This window comes from Gopherus evgoodei, chromosome 1 (genome assembly GCF_007399415.2).
Source record: "Gopherus evgoodei ecotype Sinaloan lineage chromosome 1, rGopEvg1_v1.p, whole genome shotgun sequence".
NCBI classification, from domain to species: domain Eukaryota; kingdom Metazoa; phylum Chordata; order Testudines; family Testudinidae; genus Gopherus; species Gopherus evgoodei.
The window spans coordinates 3,146,047-3,164,992 of record NC_044322.1 but is presented as its reverse complement, the minus strand read 5'-3'; the positions used below and the strand labels follow the sequence as shown (position 1 = coordinate 3,164,992).

Here is an 18,946-nt window from a genome sequence, read left to right as displayed (position 1 = left end):
GAAGGAGTACAGGTTCTAGCTAGGGGTGTGGGCTCTGGGGTGGGGCTGGGGATGAGAGGTTTGGGGTGCAGGAGGGTGGGATTGAGGGATTTGGAGAGAGGGAGGGGGGTCAGGGCTGGGGTAGGGGGTTGTGGTGTGGGAAGAGGCTCAGGGGTGCAGGCTCCAAGTGGTGCTTACCTCAAGTGGCTCCAGGAAGCAGTGGCATATCCCTTCTCTGGCTCCTACACAGAAGCGTGGCCAGGAGGCTCTGCACGCTGCCCCATCTGCAGGCATCACCCTTGTCGCTTCCATTGGACTGCATAAGAGCTGGAAGGGGCCATGCCATGGCTTCTGGGAGCTGCGTGTTCCGGCCCCCGACCCAATGCCCCAGCCGGAGCTCGCAGGCCAGCTTAAAACAGCTTGTGGGCTGGATCTGGCTCATGGGCCATACTTTGCCCACCCCTGGACTAGCCACTGATTCGTGTCTTTTCCATTTACGCTGTTTGCTTGACAGTTCACTGGGGAGTCCTTTGTTGGGCTCATGTGGCCAAAGATCAACAAGCGGCTGATTAATGAGCAGAATATTTTTATTAAAGCAAATTCCGAAGCTGAGCCCAAACTGGCAGTATACTTGCCATCAACGCATGCAGGTGTTTGCACAGGCAGTTATTAGTGTTGCACGCACAGCCGCAGTAACTGTGCATGCCGGTAACTAACTGGACGTGTAATTGGTCCGTTGGCACAGAGTCACAGACCTTATCTACACACATTGGAACGCTTGGAGATACAAAAACCTGGCCTCAGATTTGCAGGAGGGGCAAGGAGATGGAGGTGGAGACGGAGCATTTGGAGTCTCTCAGGAGATCGGTTTAGGCACCCATTGCCCCACGTGACTGCTGCTGTTTTCAGTCCCTGGCTGGCACCCCTCACCCCCTTTCTCCCATGCCCCACACAAGCTCTCCCTTCTCTGACACAGGGATGAAGTTTATTGGGATCTCACCTCTCTCCTGGCCACCAGCATCTTCTCCCTAGACCAGGGGTGGCCAACCTGTGGCTCCAGAGATACATGCGGCTCCTCAGAAATTAATATGCGGCTCCTTGTACAGGCACTGACTCTGGGGCTGGAGCTACAGGCGCCAACTTTCCAATGTGCCGGGGGGCTCACTGCTCAACCCCTGGCTCTGCCCCATGCCCTGCCCCCACTCCATCCTTTCCCGCCCCTTCCCCTGAGCCTGCCCTGCCCTCGCTTCTCCCCTTCCCCCCCAGAGCCTCCTGCACCTTGAAACAGCTGATCAGGAGATGTGAGGAGGAAGCGGGAGGTGCTGATCAGTGGGGCTGCCAGTAAGTGGGAGGTGCTGGGAGGGGGGAGGAGTTAATGCGGGGGCTACTGACATATTACTGTGGCTCTTTGGCAATGTACATTGGTAAATTCTGGCTCCTTCTCAGGTCCAGGCTGGCCACCCCTGCCCTACAGCTAACCGCATGGGCCTGAGGGAGGGGGACTGGCTTGTCTGTGCCTCTGGTCTCCTTGGTCTGCACACACCCTCCGGAGGACGCTTCCTGATTGAGTTTGTGGATCCCCTCTGATGGGTCTGTATGGGTCTGTCAGTGACTGGGAGAAGGGGGGGCTGTTTTCACGGTAAGAGCCTGGCTAAATCTAAGACGTTTTCCGGCTGGAGTGGGAAGAATTCACAGCACGTGCGGGAGGGAGAAGACCTCAGCGCAAAGCCGCGTCCCTCCCCTTTAGCACTGGATCTTCCGCACAGCCCGGGTGAATTTCTTCAGCTCCCTCTCCCCTCGCTGCCACCTCCTCACCCAGGAGATGACCAAGCGGCCGGCCGCCTTGTGGCCCATGGCCAGGACCACGGTGCCCTGTCCGCGGAGTTCTTCGCAGGCGCAGGTCTCGCCATGTGTCAGCCACAGGACTGGCTTCTTCAGCTCTTCTTCCGACCAGCTTCCCTGCTTGTAGAGGGTCCGGCTCTTGAGCTCCGGGGTCACTTTCAAATCTCCATCCACGCTGGACAGCGCTTTGACGCTCATTTTCAGGGCTGCGGGAGATAGGGAGTCAGTGGGCATTGAACAGAATGCAGGGAAACAAAGGGGGTGCTCGGCCAAACGGAAGCTCATCTGTGGAACTCGCTGCTGCAGGAAAGTATAGCGGCAGCCAGCGCAGCGAGACGTTACTAAGAGGAGCGTCTGACTCTGCAGTGACATGAGCTTAGGATGTAACTATAAAGGTGACTGTCTTTGGCCCATTTAATGAAGCAGGACTCAGTGTGCGCTCAGCTGGGCTAATGAAGAGGGCAGGGCTGCACCTGGGGGCTACATGAGGCCTCAGAGAGAGTGGCTAGAGACAGAAGGTGGGTCCTGGGAGAGGGTGGAGGCAGGAGAGCAGCAGAGGGAGATGCCCGCTGACTCTAAGCCGGAGAGCTGGTACCAAGAGCCAGAGAAGGCTGGAAGTAGGGGAGCAGCAGAGGGGCTTACCTGCTGGGTCTCCATGCTGGGGGGCTGGGTGCCAGGGAACCCTGGGAGGCTCCCAGCAGAGAAGCTGTGGGGGTTTCTGCTGGGAAGAGCAGGGCTGTACCCCAGAAGGAAGGACTGGGGTGGCTGTCCCAGCAGAGGAGGACTGTTAAGAGTCCAGGTCTGGTGGGAGACACCAGGATGGAGAAGGAAGATAGGTTTAAAGCCCACATGCACGGGTGGTGACATGGACGATGCTGACTGTGGACTTAGGCAGTGCCTTTTGCTAATAACCCGTGATGGACTGGAGGGCAGGCTTGTACTGAAGTCACTGGAGTCCGAGGGGGAAACTGAGGCGAGGGGCCACTTGCAAAGCTGCTCCGAGGCCATGAGGTGCCTGAGAGGAGGCCACTCATTTACAGCGACCACCCACGAGCCTCTGGGTGTAACGTGATCATGGGCAGGGATCAGGAAGGAGCTCTTCCCCACCCCTGGGGAAGACGCAGAATCAGGCACATTGCAGGGACTCCTGCCTTACGATGGCCGGTCTGGGGACCAGCTGCTGCTCTAAGCAGACACTGGTCTGTTCTAGGAGGGGACAAGTTGTTTTTCGCCCCTTGCCCCCAGCAGCCCCCTCTCCTCTCGGCTGATGAGTCTGATTTTCCAGCTGACAGCTGCGGGGGAGCCCTGACATTTTCGACTCACCAAAATCTTGGTTGCAGAAGTTTTCCAGGAACTCCTTTTCGCTGTGCCCTTGGCTGATACAAGCTGCGCACACTGTGTCTGGCAGGGAAAGAAAGAGCTGCATTGAGAACTGCGAGCAAGGAACCGTCTGTGATGGCACAACCCAGATCAAGGCTGAAGAACGTTTCTCGAGTTTTACATAGAGCAGAAATCACATCTGCCTCTCCTGGAAGACTCTATGGATGACTGGAGAGCTGCTCTCTGTGCAATTCAACCTGATTAACGGAGATGCAAAGGGACTTTAACTCAGAATTTTGTAAATCTTTTTCTTTTATTTTGGTTTTCGCCAACAACCAGGGCCGGATGAACCTTTTGTGGGACCTGTCAGCCCGGTCCGTGGCCACGCCCCGTGCTCTGCCCCAAGGCCCCACCCCTGCTCAGCCTCTTCCCCTGAGGCCCTGCCCACTGCTCACATGGGGAGGAGAAGTCAGGGAGGAGCAGGCAGTGGTTGGGGGGGAGGGAGTAGAGAGGAGCAAGTGCTGGGCAAGGCAGGGAAGGAGTGGAGAAGAGAAAGTGGGGGGTGTGGCCTCAGGGGGAAATGGCCAGGTGGGGGCGGGGCCTCAGGGAGGAGCAGTGGGCGTGGCCACAGTCCGGGCACCGGGGCCCCTTCTGAGCGTGGGCCAGGTGCCACTGGTGCCATTGTAAACCCGCTTCTGCTAACACCTAATTGTGGGGTTACCAGCTCGCAACTGTGAAAAAATGGGACAAGGGTGGGGGGTAATAGGCGCCTATATAAGAAAAAGTCCCAAAAAACGGGACTGTCCCTTTAAAACCAGGACATCTGGTCACCCTATCTAAGAGTACGTCCAGACTACCCACCGTATCGGTGGGTAGCGATTGATTTATCGGGGATCGATATATCGCGTCTCATCTAGACGTGATATATCATCCCCGAACACGCTCCCCGTTGACTCCAGAACTCCACCGGAGTGAGTGGTGGTAGCGGAGTCGACAGGGAAGCCGCGGCTGTCGATCCCGCTCTGTGAGGATGGGAGGTAAGTCGGGATAAGATAGCTGAAGTTGCGTATCTTACATCAACACCCCCCCCCAGCGTAGACCAGGAATAAGTGTCTCAACTGCCTGAAAACACTTGGAGGAAACCATCCTTTGTTAAGGATCCAGCACCTCAGGGCTTTCAGACACAGCTTGATAAAGCTCACAAGCCACATTCCCGAGCCCTTCAGTGTGTGCGGTTCCCCCTAAAGTTCAGAGTGACAATGTTCCTGATATTTTAAGGTAAAACGCAAAGAGAGAAATCAATCGTTTTTAAAAGCCACCTTTCAGGCCTTCTTTATACATCCCAGAGAAACAAAAACTGGCATCAAGAAACCAGGTTTTCCCTTTTGTTGGTCACCCATCACTTAATTAAGCCTGGAAACACTGGAGTTCAGAGTCGGGAGGAAAGCTCCAAGCACAAGTCACGCTCTGACAAACACCCTCCCAGCAGAGTCTGTTCAGCTTCTCAGTGAGAAGCTTGATATGTGGGACAGCTGTGAATCTCAGTCACAGACCCACTGGTGACATCTCTCAGCAAGGCCTGGGGGATTTCAAATAAGGCTTGCCGGGACAGGTGGGCTTCTCAGCCTCGGCAGGGAGAAGGAAAACCCCGATTTCAAACCAGAGGCTCAGGTGTGGTCAGCTGACCTGTACAGCTCGCCCAGGAGATACGCTCATTGGCCCGGTGTATGCTCAGGAGATTTAGAGGAAGGCTATAAAAGTCGCCAGCCTCGACTAAGGCGATGTGAGGAGAAGAGGAATGAGAAGGTAGATGGGTGAGTTGATCATGGTCTATAAGTACCTACATGCAGAGAAGACTGCCCATGCAGGAGGAATCCTTAATCCAGCAAAGCTACAGCAGAGTCAATGGCTGGACGCTGAAGTCAGCAAAGGTTAAACTGGAAAGGAGATGCAGATTTTTAACAGTGAGGGTCATTAACCACTGGAACTGTTTTTCATGGGACAGGGTCCATTCTTGGAGCTGTGACATCGAACCTACAAGTGAAGCTCTCATTCAACCGCAAGGCATTTGGTCCTATGTAGGAATCGCTGAATGACATTCCATAGCTAGCAGGAGTTGAGACTGGATCCCGGCTAACCTTAAAATCTATAATCTACTCTGGCGACAAGGGCTATATAAATATCTAGACCGAGAGACTAGGGCATTTCGTACAGACACACTAGCTTCCAGACCACTGCGCTCTGTCTGGCCCCTGGCGTTTGGAGACAGACTTAATCAAATGCTCGAACTTTTGGGGGGGCTGTGTGTGTGTGGGGGAAGTAACATGATACACAAGCATGCAAACAGCTGCAGACTGCACACTTAAACCCTGAACCGGAGCCAAAGCTTGATTGTGATGACCTGACGTTGAGCCTTTGGTCCCTTTGCCAGGATCTCCGGACTAAACACCGAGTGCCACCTGGCTGCTGGCCTCACCTTCCTTCGTGAGCTGGAGTCGGTCATCCGGGCCGGCCGGCGGGACGCACAGTTCGTTCCCCCGAGGGAACCTGCCGCAGTTGAACATCTCTGGCCAGGGGAAGCCAAAGGCGGCCATGACAGGGGTGCAGCCATCTCTCACCGCCTCGCAGAGGGACCTGCAAGGGTAGACGGGATCCTCCAGGTCGCTGATGCACACAGGAGCGAAGAGCGAGCACAGAAATTTCTTGGTGTCCCCGTGGCACTGCTTGGTGAGCAGTGGCACCCAGGAGGTGGCTTGCTGCAGAGCTTCCTTCATGCTCTCGTGGCCCAGCAGGTTGGGCAGCCGCATCTCATTGTACCCGACCCCGTGGCAGAGGGTCATGCTGCTGGGGATGGGCTTGCAGCTGCTCCGCTGGGAACTGAGCCGGGCCAGCTGGTAGGTGAAAGGAGCAGCCAGAGAAGGGGAGCGCCACGTGCATGCCAGGAGGACGAGGAGCAGCAGGACGTCCATCGGGAACTGGGACGGGGACTCTGCAGGAGCAAGAGGAGGCCTCGTCACTGAGGACAATTGCAGTTCACTGTAGCTGCTAAATCTGGGTGGCAAGTGAGATGGGACCGTCCTCCCTAGAGCTCCAGCACCAGCTGGGGTCACTAGTGGCCCAAAGTCACCACCGTCATGCGAAATGTGTCAGGAGGCTTCAGTCCAGCCTGGTGCCCATCCCCACAACCGGCTCCCTCCAGCCTCCCCACTGCTGGCAATCTCAGCCAAGCAGGCAAGGCTAGAATAGTGACTCCACCCCCTTCCCCCGAGAGGTCAGAGATGAGACACGTACAGCGCCTAGCGCAGGGTGGTCCTGGCCTGGGGTTCCAGGCGTGATTGCAATACAAATATTATCAATAATAGATGGGACAACCCTAGGGGAAGCTTCTCCTAGATACTAAGGGTGAAATCCTGGCCCTACTGAAGTCTATGGGGGTTTTGCCATTGACTTCAGTGGAATCAGGATTTCACCCCTGCTGCTGTCATGTCTGGGGAGTATGTGAATCAAACGCCGCCTCTGGTAACTCATGGCATTATGGAAGCTCCCACAGCCTCCTGCACTGGCACAGAGGTGCTGGCGTGGCAGGTGAGCGGCAAAGCAGTTTGTTTCATCAACACTTTTAACTTTGCTCCCCACTGAAATGCAGTCACCTCTGGGGCGGAACGCGCCAGCCATTTATCAGCAAAGACTGACACTATGTCGACGTTCAGGAACGGGAGGGAAGAGTAGCCCTGGATCCATATGAACCAGCCAGGAGCACCTGGAATTTAAATCCAATCACCTAAATTGCAATCTGGCCAGGACCCCTGGTTTAACCGCCTTGACTCTTGCAAAAAATGTTCTGGGACTTTTAACCACCATTAGTGGTAGCCAGGAGCTCAGTTTTACTGCCCATCCAGCGCTTTCCATATCACAGCTCCTCCTAACCCCCGCATCCGCACCCCGCTTCAGTCCTGACTCAGAGGGCCATCTCCTGCCCCACCAGACTGACTGGTTGCCGCACGTTGGTGGTTCTCGCCGCCGCTTGTGAAGGAAATCTCCCTTCACAAAGGCCTTGTCTGTGCTAGGAAAATGAACACACGTCCTCAGCCAGGGGCAGCCGCACTGGTGCTCCCCATGGCACAAGTGCCAGCAGAGCCTGGCCTCAGGCCCTGCGTGACAGGGTAGGAAGGACACCTGAGCCCAGCTGCACCAGGGCTGGGATAGGGACACTTGCCTCCTAGGTGAGGCTGAAGGGAACAGGTTCCCCAGCAAACCTAGGCTTCCTGGGCTGTACAGCAACATGCTCTGACAAGGACCTCACTCCCTCTTCACCTCCCTCCCTCGTACCCGCAGAATGGCCCCTCTCTCTTTGTTCGTCTCCTTTCAACCAGGAACGATGTGGGCGTGAGAGAGGGAGAGCATCAAGACATGGACTCCTAGGTCTGATCCTAGCTCTGCCACCGACTCCCTGTGAGACCATGGCCATGGCCTGACCTCTCTCTGTGCCTCGGTTTCCCCTTTTATAACAAGAGGGAGATTATATTGACCCCTCCCACCTCCCTCCCTGGGGATCTGCCAGGAATAACTAGCTCATGTTTGTAAAGAGCTTTGAGATCCTCGGATCAAGTGGCTGGAGAAAGGCCACTTACTATTGTTCTGAGCAGGACAGAAATCCCGCCTCCCCGGCTTTTCGCTTCTCCCAGCTCTGTTCTCTTCTCAGCTCCCACAGTTGATTCCCGAGGGGGATTGTTTCCCTGTAGAGAGCAATGCACCCCACCTGGCTTCCTGATCTCCACTCTGCTCTCCTGCCCAGCATCAACGGAGGGGACTCCTGACCTCGACCCCGCAGCCCTGTTCCCTTCTGGAGGTTTCACGCATGCAGCAGAAAGAGACACCCAAGGCAAAGCCATTTCCAGCCCTGACGGTACCTTCTCTGCTGGGATCCAGGCAAGACAATCTGGAAGCGGATCGGCACCGTTAGCCTTTTGCTTTATATCCTTCACTTCCTGGGCTTGCAGGGCTCGACGTTCTACGTGTCTCCTGCAGGAATTCCGACCCTCTTATAAGACCCACAAACCCTTACCTGGGAGCTCCGGCTGGCTTTGTGAGTCTGAAACCAGGATGTTTATCCTCCAAAAATTATAGGTTTCGGTAACAGGAGCGTAGACCACAGGGATGTGTTTGGTCATGACCACACAAGTGCATGCATTTAACTGCAGGAAATCCAAGGCCTAGGAAGGGGCTGTAAAATCCTACCATGTAATTATACCTCTTTTCTCCAGCACAATAAAAACCGTGCTGCAGGCGCTGCTTTCTCCAAGCTGCCCGCCTGCCTCATTGCTCCAGCCGCCCTGGCCAAGAGCCACCGCAATGTTCAATGGTTCCGATGTTTGAACCAAACCCTTATCTTCTCAGGCATCAGCGGGGGTGGGGGGGGGAGGCTTACCACCATCCAGAGTTGCAAAGAGAGGCCAGAGAACAACCAAACACCCAACAGCATTGGGCCGAAGGCCCCTCGCCAGCAAAGGAAATCAGCAAAGAAAGGGACGGAGACAAATTGTTTGTAAGGGGGCGGGGGGATTTTTGTATAATGGTTTGTAAGCAAGTAGCCACAAGTAAATTCAGAACTAACTGTTGGTGGTGACCCCCGAGGCTGCTGAGGTATCTAGAACATATTTTGCATTTCTACAGCATCCTTCAGCCAAGTGATCTCCAAGCACTTAGAAAATAAAAAAGGAGTCGGAATCACCCCTGGGAGGGGGTCACACCACTGAGGTCAGTGGATGGCCACCAGGGGATGAATTTGGCCCATTAAGTGACATAGGCAAGGAAGAGAGGATGGGCTTGTCGCGAAGTCACTGGATTGGGGGGAAAGTCTGGGCTCTGTTCCTGGCTCTGCCACAGGCTCCCTGGGTGACCTTGAGCTAGTCACTTTGTCTCTCCATGCCTCAGTCTCCCCATCTGCAAAATGGGGCTACTCCCCTTCCTCACAGGGACGTTGAGCAGGTAAATCTATACACAGCGGGGAGGTGCTCAGAATGTCAGCCAATGGGGATCTTTTTTGCAGATTTGCTGGCATGTGATTCATTTATGGGCTCGGAATCAGGCAGCAGAATTCAGTCGTTTCTAATATTTATTTCACTGATTTCTATACTCAGTAGAATAGACAATCTACAGTTCTACAACTATAGTGATAAACTGTCCAGAGATGTGCTGAAGTAAAAACTGCAGGGTCAGCTAGGAACTTTACTGTTGTCACCAGGCTGGAACCATCTGAAACTCGGATCCTACTGCTCCAACAGCCCAGGCCCCTCTCACTCATTCTAAAGGAGAATCTCCATCAAATGCTTGCAGTATGCAGTCTATGGCACACAGTCGAGCAGTTCCGATTCTTTTTGGTAGAGGGCAGAGTTGATGTAGACACCCTAGGCAGTTCATTACAAGAGTAATGTCCCCAGTGAGCAGAAAGGGCCCTTGAAAGAGTCCAGCAATGCTAGGTCGACCAAGAGACTCCAATGAGTAAAGCTCCATTTGTTTCTCCCTGTGCCTGCAACAAACAGCCTCATTCTCTTCCAGCCACTGACTCCCCTCTTCCCCCAACCTCAGCAGCTTCTCATTTAATCCTGATTCTAGTTTAAAAGGGAACAGAAAAGGAACTCGTCAGAATGGAATTGCTCGGGCTCAAAGGACTACAAGACTGACTATAAGACTGACGGGTGGGTTGGAAAACCAGCTGTGGAGGGAGATAAAAGTGATTAATCTAATTGGTTTATCGATGGGAAGGTTACGAGGTCATTTAATCCTGCTCTGGAAGTACCTCGATGGGAAGGAGCTATCTGATGCCAGAGGGCTCCTTACTTTGGCTGATAGAGGCATATCAGATCCACTAGCTGGAAGCTGAAGTCAGCCTGCTGCAGACTGGAAATTAGGAGCTTGTTTTGAATGGGGAGGGTAGATTGCCACAGGATGCGGTCAGTTCTCCATCACTTGGGTCTTTAATCCGGACTGCCTGGGGTGGGAGGCAGGAGTCACCAGCTGACACTGTCTGATCTGGGCTGTGCAGCGGGTCAGGCTAGATCTGGCCGTAACATCTAGGCACCAATGAATTCCTCAGCTTGTGAGCAGCTGCCTCCTTTCCCGTCTCCCTCACAGGTGTATCACCTGGTTAGATTGTTTAAGCTCCTCAGGGCAGGGACCACGTCTCCAGTGCACGAAGCCCATAGTACCAGGAGATCTGCCTGTGCCTGCTCTCCGCCCACTAGGACCAGTAGAACATGCACAGGGCTCCGAAAAGGCCTCTGTCTCCTAACCTGCAGGCTCCCCGGCTGTTCTTGTCCTGCCTGCCCATCTGCAGCACCCCCTGCTACTCCAGGCTCTGACTCCCCACCCCCAGTTCTGCCACGGCACCTCAATCCTGACTCAACCCCTAGCTGGGAGCCTGTCCTGAGCTGAGCCTCCTCGTTACACAGTCATTTAGGGACAGACGGGGACCAGCGTCCCTGCAGGAAAGTGCAATTGCCTAGAGATGTCATTTACTGGGAATTTATTCAGGACGAGAGAGCCTGGCTGTGCAGAGCCAACCAGACCAGCGCACTGAACCCGGCCGCCACCAGAGAGAAGGGGAAGTTTAGCAAGGTTGTGCCCCTGCTCCGTGACCTGGAACACCCAGGGGTCAGAGTAAGTGGCTCGGGGACAGAAAGGGAAGTTGACGGAAAGGGCTGCTGGAGGAGTAGGTCTGAACAAGCCAGCTATAGAATTCGTCATGAACTGGAGCCAAGCCATCAGTTACACTCTCCTCCTCTTAGGCATCGTGAAACTGAAATTCCAGGCAGGGGAGAGCTTTCTCTCGTCCAAATCTCTCACTCCCCGAGACTCACTTGGGAAACAGGGAGAGCCTTTGGGTAGCTGCTTCGGACAATCACAGACCTTAGAGACAGAGCAGGACCAGCAGGTCACCCAGGGTTAGTCTCTAAGGTGCTACACGTACTCTTGTTCTTTTTGTGGATACAGACTAACACAGCTGCTGCTCTGAGACAAGGAGGCAAGGAATGGCTCTCTGCGGTGGGTTTAACAAGGGATGGGAGTTGCACTGCTGGGTAAAAAATCCGTCTGCCTCTTTAGGGTGTGAGCTTCTAGAAGTATCCATGGCCCTGTGGGTGAGCCACCGAGTCAGGAGATCTGTGTAGGGTGCCAGGCTCTGACACTGATGCACCATGTTGCCTCGGGCCAGTCATCAGAGGGCATATTTTCAGAAGCAGCCATTGATTTGGGGAGCCCAGTGTGAGACGCTTTGGGCCTGGAGTTCAGCAGTACCCACCATTCTAATGAGCTCGAAGAGGAAGTTCAATCTCCACGGCCTCGTCAGACATTGGCCTCAGCACAAGGCTGCCAGCTACGGAGCCTGGCCTGCACCCCGGTTACACACACAAACGGGGGGATGCCCCTTAAACAATAAGGCACAGGACCTGCGTGCGGGGAAATCACACCACTACCTTTTCAAACAGCCCGCACTTTGGTTCCAGTTCTGCTCCTGCTGACATCAACAACCCCCCTGCGGCTCTTTCTGTCGTTTACTCCATCCCCAGGAAGTAAAGACCCTTCTGCTGGAACTTAGTTGACAATCTTGTTGGCAGGGCAGGAGCCAGACTAGATTCCAGTTCCCGCTCCCATAGCTCTCCCGGGCTAGTAGGACTCAAAGCTTGTTAGCGGTAACATCAGCTCTGCAGGTGTGACTTGAAGACATGCGAGAAGACGCCATTTTCTGACCACTACTGCCCAGCCTCGGGCAGCTGTGACAGCAAGTTACTGCCTGGAACCGCCTCTGAGTATCATAACAACACACAACTACAGAGGTAACTGCAGTACGAGGTGGTCAGCTGACTGCATGCACAAAGTGTTGGGGAACAGAACTTGCAACCTTCGGCTGTGAGACTGTCCGGTTCGTTGCAGTCGCCCGTCGCTTCGACGGACAAGTATTCTGCCGGCCTTGACTTGAGTTCTGGGTTTATTTTTGTTTATGGCTTCTCACAAGTCCAATCCTGGATTTGCAAATGCAGCTGCACATCTTGCACGTGTAGTCATTGCGGGGTGGAAAGTCTGAAGAAGCAGCTTCTCGACTGCAGCCAGTAGAGAGGATGGGCATGCCCAAAGAGGTCTGTTGGGTGCCATCCAGGAGAGGGCAGTAGTGTGCCCGTTCAGTGTATGCACCTGCCCACCCATGTACATCCGACACTAGAGTAGGGAGACCAGATGTCCCGATTTTATAGGGACAGTCCCAATTTTTGGGTCTTTTTCTTGTATAGGCTCCTATTACCCCCCACTCCCATCTCAATTTTTCACACTTGCTGTCTGGTCACTCTACACTACAGTCCTGATCCAAACAACCTCACTGCAAAACTAATAATGCTCAAAAACGTAGATTAACTCCCAATGAGCAGGGTGCAGCTTTCTGGGAAAGACAGATGAACATTAAGTAGCTAAAACAACAAGGAGTCCTTCTGGAACCTTAAAGACTAACAAATTTATTTAGGCATAAGCTTTTGTGGGCTAGAACCCACTTCATCAGATGCATGGAGTGAAAAATATAAGAGCAGGTATAAATACATGAAAATATGTGAGTTTGACTTACCAAGTGCAAGGTCAGTCTAAGTAAATTATTCAATTAATAGCAGGATACCAAGGGAGGAAAGATAACTTTTGAAGTGGTAATGAGAATGGCCCTTTTCAGACAGTTGACAAAAAGGTGTGAGTAACAGTAGGGGAAATTAGTATTGGGGAAATTAGGTTTAGGGTTTTTAATGACCCAACCACTCCCACTCTTTATTCAGACCTAATCTGATAGTGTCCAGTTTGCAAATTAATTCCAGTTCTACAGTTTCACGTTGGAGTCTGTTTTTGAAGTTTTTTTTGTTGAAGAATTGCCACTTTTAGGTCTGTTATTGAGTGACCAGGGAGAGTGAGGTGTTCTCTGACTGGTTTTTGAATGTTATGATTCCTGATGTCAGATTTGTGTCCATTTATTCTTCTGCATAGAGACTGTCCATTTTGGCCAATGTGCCTGGCAGAGGGGCATTGCTGACACATGATGGCATATATCACATTGGTAGATGTGCAAGTGAACAAGCCCCTGATGGAGTGGCTGATCTGATTAGGTCCTATGATTGCATCGCTTGAATAGATATGTGGACAGAGTTGGCACCAGGGTTTGTTGAAGGGTTTGGTTCCTGGGTTGGTGGTTTTGTTGTGTGGTGCGTGGTAGCTGGTGAGTATTTGCTTCAGGTTGGGGTGTGTCTGTAAGCGAGGACTGGCCTGTCCCCCAAGGTCAAAGAGTTGAGGGAGCTAAAAGTAAGTAGCTAAAGTGCTGCAGATCCCCACACAGTAACGTAACTCTAGGAGATTATTCTGTGACAGTGAAATATTCAAAGTACCGGCAGGACTTCACCAATTACAAGCTGGAAATAGAAATCAAGGGACTCAGCCCACATGGAAGCCGAAAGAGGAACAGCTCTGTAGCTCATGTGATGGAAGAAAGATTAAAACTGAAACACATTATCTACTTGACTGTTCAAAATATGAAGCAAGAGGGGAAAGCAGCTTCCTCAAATCCTCTCAGAAAACGCTAAAAAGCCAGGAAGAAAAATGGAGCTGAGTTTGGTTAGGAGAAGTGAAAGAGACAGAAAAATAGCCTCACAATATGCAACAACCTACTATGAGATTGGAAATGAACGGCAATGAATGGACGTGAGATACAGAATCTCAGTGTCACTCATGCTGAATCCTAGGCTGGCACCTCACTGCACTTCATTTCACTTTGGCAATTTCATCCCCAACTGTAGGAGTAAATACACCAGAGGGATAAATACCAGGGAAGTGCCAACATAGACACAAGCAAACAGATATAAACTGGCCACCGACAAGTTTAGGCTTGAAATGAGATGAAGGTTTCTAACCATCAGAGGAGTGAAGTTCTGGAACAGCCTCTCAAGGGGAGCAGTGGGGCCAAAAAACCTAACTGGCGTCAAGACTGAGCTTGATAAGTTTATGGAGGGGATGGTGTGACTGGACTGCCGACAATGGCATGTGGCTCATCGGTGACTGCTAGGAGCAAATACCCTCAATAGCTGGTGATGGGACACTAGACGGGTTACTATAGAGAATTCTTTCCCAGGTGTCTGGCTGGTGGGTTTTGCCCACATGCTCAGGGTCTAACTGATCGCCACATTTGGGGTCAGGAAGGAATTGCCCCCCGTGTCAGATGGGCAGAGACCCTGAGTGTTTTTCTTGCCTTCATCTGCAGGATGGGGCATGTGTCACTTGCAGGTTTAAACTAGCGTAAATGTGGATTCTTGGTAACTTGACATCTTTAACCATGATTTGAGGACGTCAGTAGCTCAGCTGGAATTTCGGGGTCTATTACAGGAGTGGGTGGGCGAGGTTCTGTGGCCTGTAATGTGGAAGAGATCAGACTAGATCAGGGGTTGGCACCCTTTCAGAAGTGGTGTGCCGAGTCTTCATTTATTCACTCTAATTTAAGGTTAACTATTGCTGTATGTAAAGTAAATAAGGTTTTTAAAATGTTTAAGAAGTTTCATTTAAAATTAAATTAAAATGCAGAGCCCACTGGACTAGTGGGCAGGACCCGGGTAGTGTGAGTGCCACTGAAAATCAGCTCGCGTGCCGCTTTCGGCACGCGTGCCATAGGTTGCCTTCCCCTGGACTAAATGATGAGGATGGTCCCTTCTGGCCTGAGTCTATGAGTCTGTGCTGGAGCTGGATGAATGAGATGTGTTGAGTAACTTTCCCAACCTGCTCTTATAACACAAGGCACCAAACGAAGTTCAAACTTTCCCCAGTTCTGGGATTTGGTTTATTAACAATGAAATTAACAATAAAAAAATATATAGCTTAGCTCAAACTTTTCCCTTGCCTGGCATGCTCTTATGGTTCCTCCTGCTGCACTGCTCAGCCCACACCTTTGGTCCTCTCTCTCTAGACCTCTCTCTCACCCACTTTCTGCATGTCCTGATGAAGTAACCAGTCACCAGAACCTAGCTGATCTAGTTGATCAGAACCTAGTTGGGAAAGGGTTAACCTTTGCTGACAGGATGGAGCGTGCCAGGCAAAGGGCCTTTGTGCCTACACACAAAAGTGCTGCGATCAGTTATCAGCTGGGAAACTTGTGCAAATAGAGCTACCACCATCCATCAGTGCAAATGCAGTCCTCCGAGTGGCAAACAGTCCTCTCGCTGGAAGGGGTGGCAGGTTTGTAGAAATTTTGGTGGTGCCCTGAACCCATCCCCCAGAACTCCGCCCCCCACCTGTCTAAGGCTCTAGGAGGGAGTTTAGGTGGGGGGAGGAGGTCTGGGGTGCAGGCCCTGGGCTGGGGATTAGGGTGCAGGAGGGGTGCAGGGTGCAGGCTCTGGGAGGGAGTTTGGGTGCTGGATGCAAGCTCTGGGCTAGGGCAGGGATGCAGGAGAAGGTGAGGGGTGCAGGTTCTGGGAGGGAGTTTGGGGGGAAGGAGGGCTGTGTGGGAAGGGGGAGGAAGTGCAGACTTTGGGAGGGAGTTTGGGGATAGGAGGGGGTGTAGGGGTGAGGGCTTTGGGGCTGATGATGAGGGGTGTGGGAGGAGGCTCAGGACTAGTTTGGTGTGTGGTGGGGCTGAAGGGTTCATGATGTAGAAGGGGGCTCAGGGCTGGGGCAGAGGATTAGGGTGCAGGGGGATGAGAGTTGGGGCTGAGGATGAGGGGTTCATGATGCAGGAGGGGGCACAGGGCTGGGGCAGCGGGGTTTGGGGTATGGGAGGGGGCTCAGGGCTGGGACAGAGGATTAGGGTGTGGAGGAATGAGGGCTCTGGCTGGGGATGAGGGATTTGGGGTACTGGAGAGGCTCAGGGCTAGGGTAGAAGGGCAGCCTGCCCTGCCATTATTGGATAGGGGGGCGCTAGGACCCTGCGGCAGCAGTTGATACCAGGAGCCCGCAGAGCAGTCAGCTGAGCTACAGGCTCCAGGGAAGGTGCTGGAGCCAGCAAGTGAGGGCCGGGGCGGAGAAACTAGAGGGGAAGCACGTGGGGGCGGCAAGCAAGGCCAGGGGAGAGACCCTGCCCCAAACATTGGTGGAGCCGGGCTCCCGGGCCCTGAATATTGCTGGAGCCTGGGCACCACGAGCGTATATAACTCGCCGCCCCTGCCCACTGGTGTCCCACGGCGCACCGCACAAGTGGCCTGTCTGGCCATCTTGCTGCACATCGCTGCCCAAGCGTCAAGGCAGCTGACAGCTCCGGACAGGCAGCGCTGCACAGAGCACGGGGCTCTGATACAAAGCGTTTTCAGAGCAGGCCTGGGAATATTCCCCATAACCCACCTCGCTCAAGGGCTCAGTGACCCTTCCCAAGGCCGCCCAGAGGATTCAGGGGGCCTGGGGTCTTCGGCGGCGGGGGGCCCCTGCTTCAGCGGTAATTCGGCGGCGGTGGGTCCTTCCGCTCCAGGACCCGCCACCGAAGTACCCCAAAGACTTGCGGCGGGGGCCTCCCGCCACTGAAGACCCGGCACATCGGCGGCGGGGGGTCCTTCCTGCCCGGAGCAGAAGAGACCCCCTGCCGCTGAAGACCCGGAGCGGAAGAAGCTCCAGGGGCCCCAGCCCCACAAGAGTTTTCCGGGGCCCCCAGAGCAAGTGAAGGACCCCGCTCGGCAAATTGCCCTACTTGCCCCCCCCCCCCCGGGCAGCCCTGACCCTTCCATGAATGCACTAGCACAAGGGCAGTTGTTAGAATTATTCACCCAGCTCAGCTCAGCTCTCGTAGCTGACAGTCATGTGAACACAACCCATTGCCCTGTTTAGGTTATGAAGAACAAACTCAGGCTCTGCGCAGCGGCTCTGCCACAGGCAACACCGCCCTATGAGAGAGGCACTGGCAGTGACTCCACAGTTACCCTTGCACTGAGATTTGCACTTAAAACGGGACCGTGCAACACACGTTCATGAGTGGGCTTAAATCTCTGCATTTCCCACCCTGACTCTCCAGGGGACATGTACATTTTCTATCCTGTTGTACCAGTTAAATTTTGACTCTTTAGCAGAGGAAACGTTTTAAAATCATCCAAAACGTAGCTCTATTTGGCTCCCTCTCGCTAAGCAGCCGTAGAAGGCCAAATCCATTGGCACGACAGTGACACCAGCGTACACCAGCTGAGCAGCTGGCCCCTCAGAGATATGGGAACGGCTCCGGGTTTTTTACTGAAGCACCAAAACTGCAGTTTTCCTTGTGCCGGAGTTTTTATCTCCAGGAAAAGCACCTGGAACTGCTGAGATCCCTCAGCTGCTTCCCTTAGCGATCACCTCCGGACTCCCCCCTTCCCTCTAGCTCTGGCGGCCTTGGCAGCTGAGTCCTTGGCAGGCCTTTTTGTCAGGCCGGGATCCACCTTCTGGCAAAGGACAGGAGTTTCCTCAGGGCAAACGAGTGGGGCTCTGCCAACTTGGGCTGCGACCCTTCCCATCTCTAGGACTGCAGGAATTAACACCCCCGGCCCCCTGCAACGATCACAGCCACCGAGTCCACTGGGCATTCTAGCCCTTTGGTGTGGCTCTAGAGCAGGGGGGCCGAATCGGGTTTCAGAAATTGTATGGAGGGTGGGTTAGGGGAGGCTGTGCCTCCCCAAATAGCCAGGAACGGCGAGGGGATGGGGGATCCAGGTCCCATGTCTGGGGTTGGTAGAGGCGGGTTGAAACTGGGGGGGGGGTGGGGGGTCCGGGCCCCATGTCTGGGGTGGGGGGTCGGATGGCGGGGGGGATGGGGGTTCCGGGCCCCATGTCTGGAGTGGGGGGGCGGACAGCAGGGGAATGGGGTGTCTGGGCCCCATATCTGAGGTGGGGGGTCAGAACAGCAGGGGGATGGGGGGATCTAGGCTCCATGTCTGGGGTGAGGAGAAGGGGGGTCGGAATGGTGGGAGTGGGGGGTCTAGTCCCTGTGTCTGGGGTGAGGGGGATCCAGGCCCCATGTCTGCGGTGGGGTGGGGGGTCAGACGGCAGGGATAGGGGTCCGGGCCTTGTGTCTGGGGTGGCGGTGGGGGTTCAGATGGCAGGGGAATGGGGGGATCTAGGCCCTATGTCTGGGGTGGGGAGAAGGGGGGTCGGAATGGTGGGGGGTCCAGTCCCTGTGTCTGGGGTGGGAGGATCCAGGCCCCATGTCTGGGGTGGGGTGGGGGTCGGACGTCAGGGATGGGGGTTGGACGGCAGGGGGATGGGGGGATCTGGGCCCCATGTCTGGAGTGGGGGGTCCAGTCCCCATGTCTGGGGTGGGGTGGGGAGTCGAACGGCAGGGATGGGGGTCTGGGGCCCATGTCTGGGGTGGCAGTGGGGGGTCGGATGGCAGGGGGATGGGGGGATCTGGGCTCCATGTCTGGGGTGGGGGGTCGGACGGTGGGGACGGGGGTCCGGACCCCATGTCTGGGGTGGGGGGTAGGATGGCGGGGACAGGGGTCCGGGCCCCATGTCTGGGGTGGGGGGGGTCGGACGGTGGGGATGGGGGTCCGGGCCCCATGTCTGGGGTGGTAGAGAGGGTCAGACGGTAGGGACGGCAGTCCGGACCCCATGTCTGGGGTGATGGGGGGGTCAGACAGCGGGGATGGGGGGCCGGGTCCCATGTCTGGGGTGGGGGTGGACGGGTCCAGGCCCATGTCTGGGGTGGGAGGAAGGGGGGTAGGAATGGTGGGGGTAGGGGGTCCGGGCCCCATGTCTGGGGGGGGTGGGGGGGTCGGACGGCAGGGACGGGGATCCGGGTCCCATGTCTGGGGGGGGTCGCACAGTGGGGACAGGGTCTGGGCCCCAT

General features: G+C 54.6%; 1 protein-coding gene across 1 annotated transcript; it reads right to left on the bottom strand.

The window, feature by feature from the left end:
• Positions 1-1,395: 1,395 nt before the first annotated feature.
• On the bottom strand, positions 1,396-8,462 carry LOC115645726 (secreted frizzled-related protein 2-like). Its single transcript, XM_030550765.1, has 4 exons — positions 8,207-8,462; positions 5,618-6,130; positions 3,145-3,222; positions 1,396-2,027 (listed from the first exon to the last, which is right to left on the bottom strand). The coding sequence occupies exons 1-4, from the start codon at positions 8,310-8,312 to the stop codon at positions 1,723-1,725; spliced, it is 1,002 nt and encodes a 333-aa protein (XP_030406625.1). The 5' UTR covers positions 8,313-8,462; the 3' UTR covers positions 1,396-1,722.
• Positions 8,463-18,946: the final 10,484 nt, after the last annotated feature.

Bases quoted from the DNA above. Each gene is read 5' to 3' on its own strand.
- LOC115645726 (XM_030550765.1), bottom strand. From the start codon at position 8,312: ATGACCAAACACATCCCTGTGGTCTACGCTCCTGTTACCGAAACCTAT. The intron at 3,223-5,617 runs GTGAGGCCAGCA...TTTCCCTGCCAG, and splicing joins ACTCCAGCTCACGAAGGAAG to ACACAGTGTGCGCAGCTTGT. The intron at 2,028-3,144 runs GTGAGTCGAAAA...TATCTCCCGCAG, and splicing joins CTTCTGCAACCAAGATTTTG to CCCTGAAAATGAGCGTCAAA.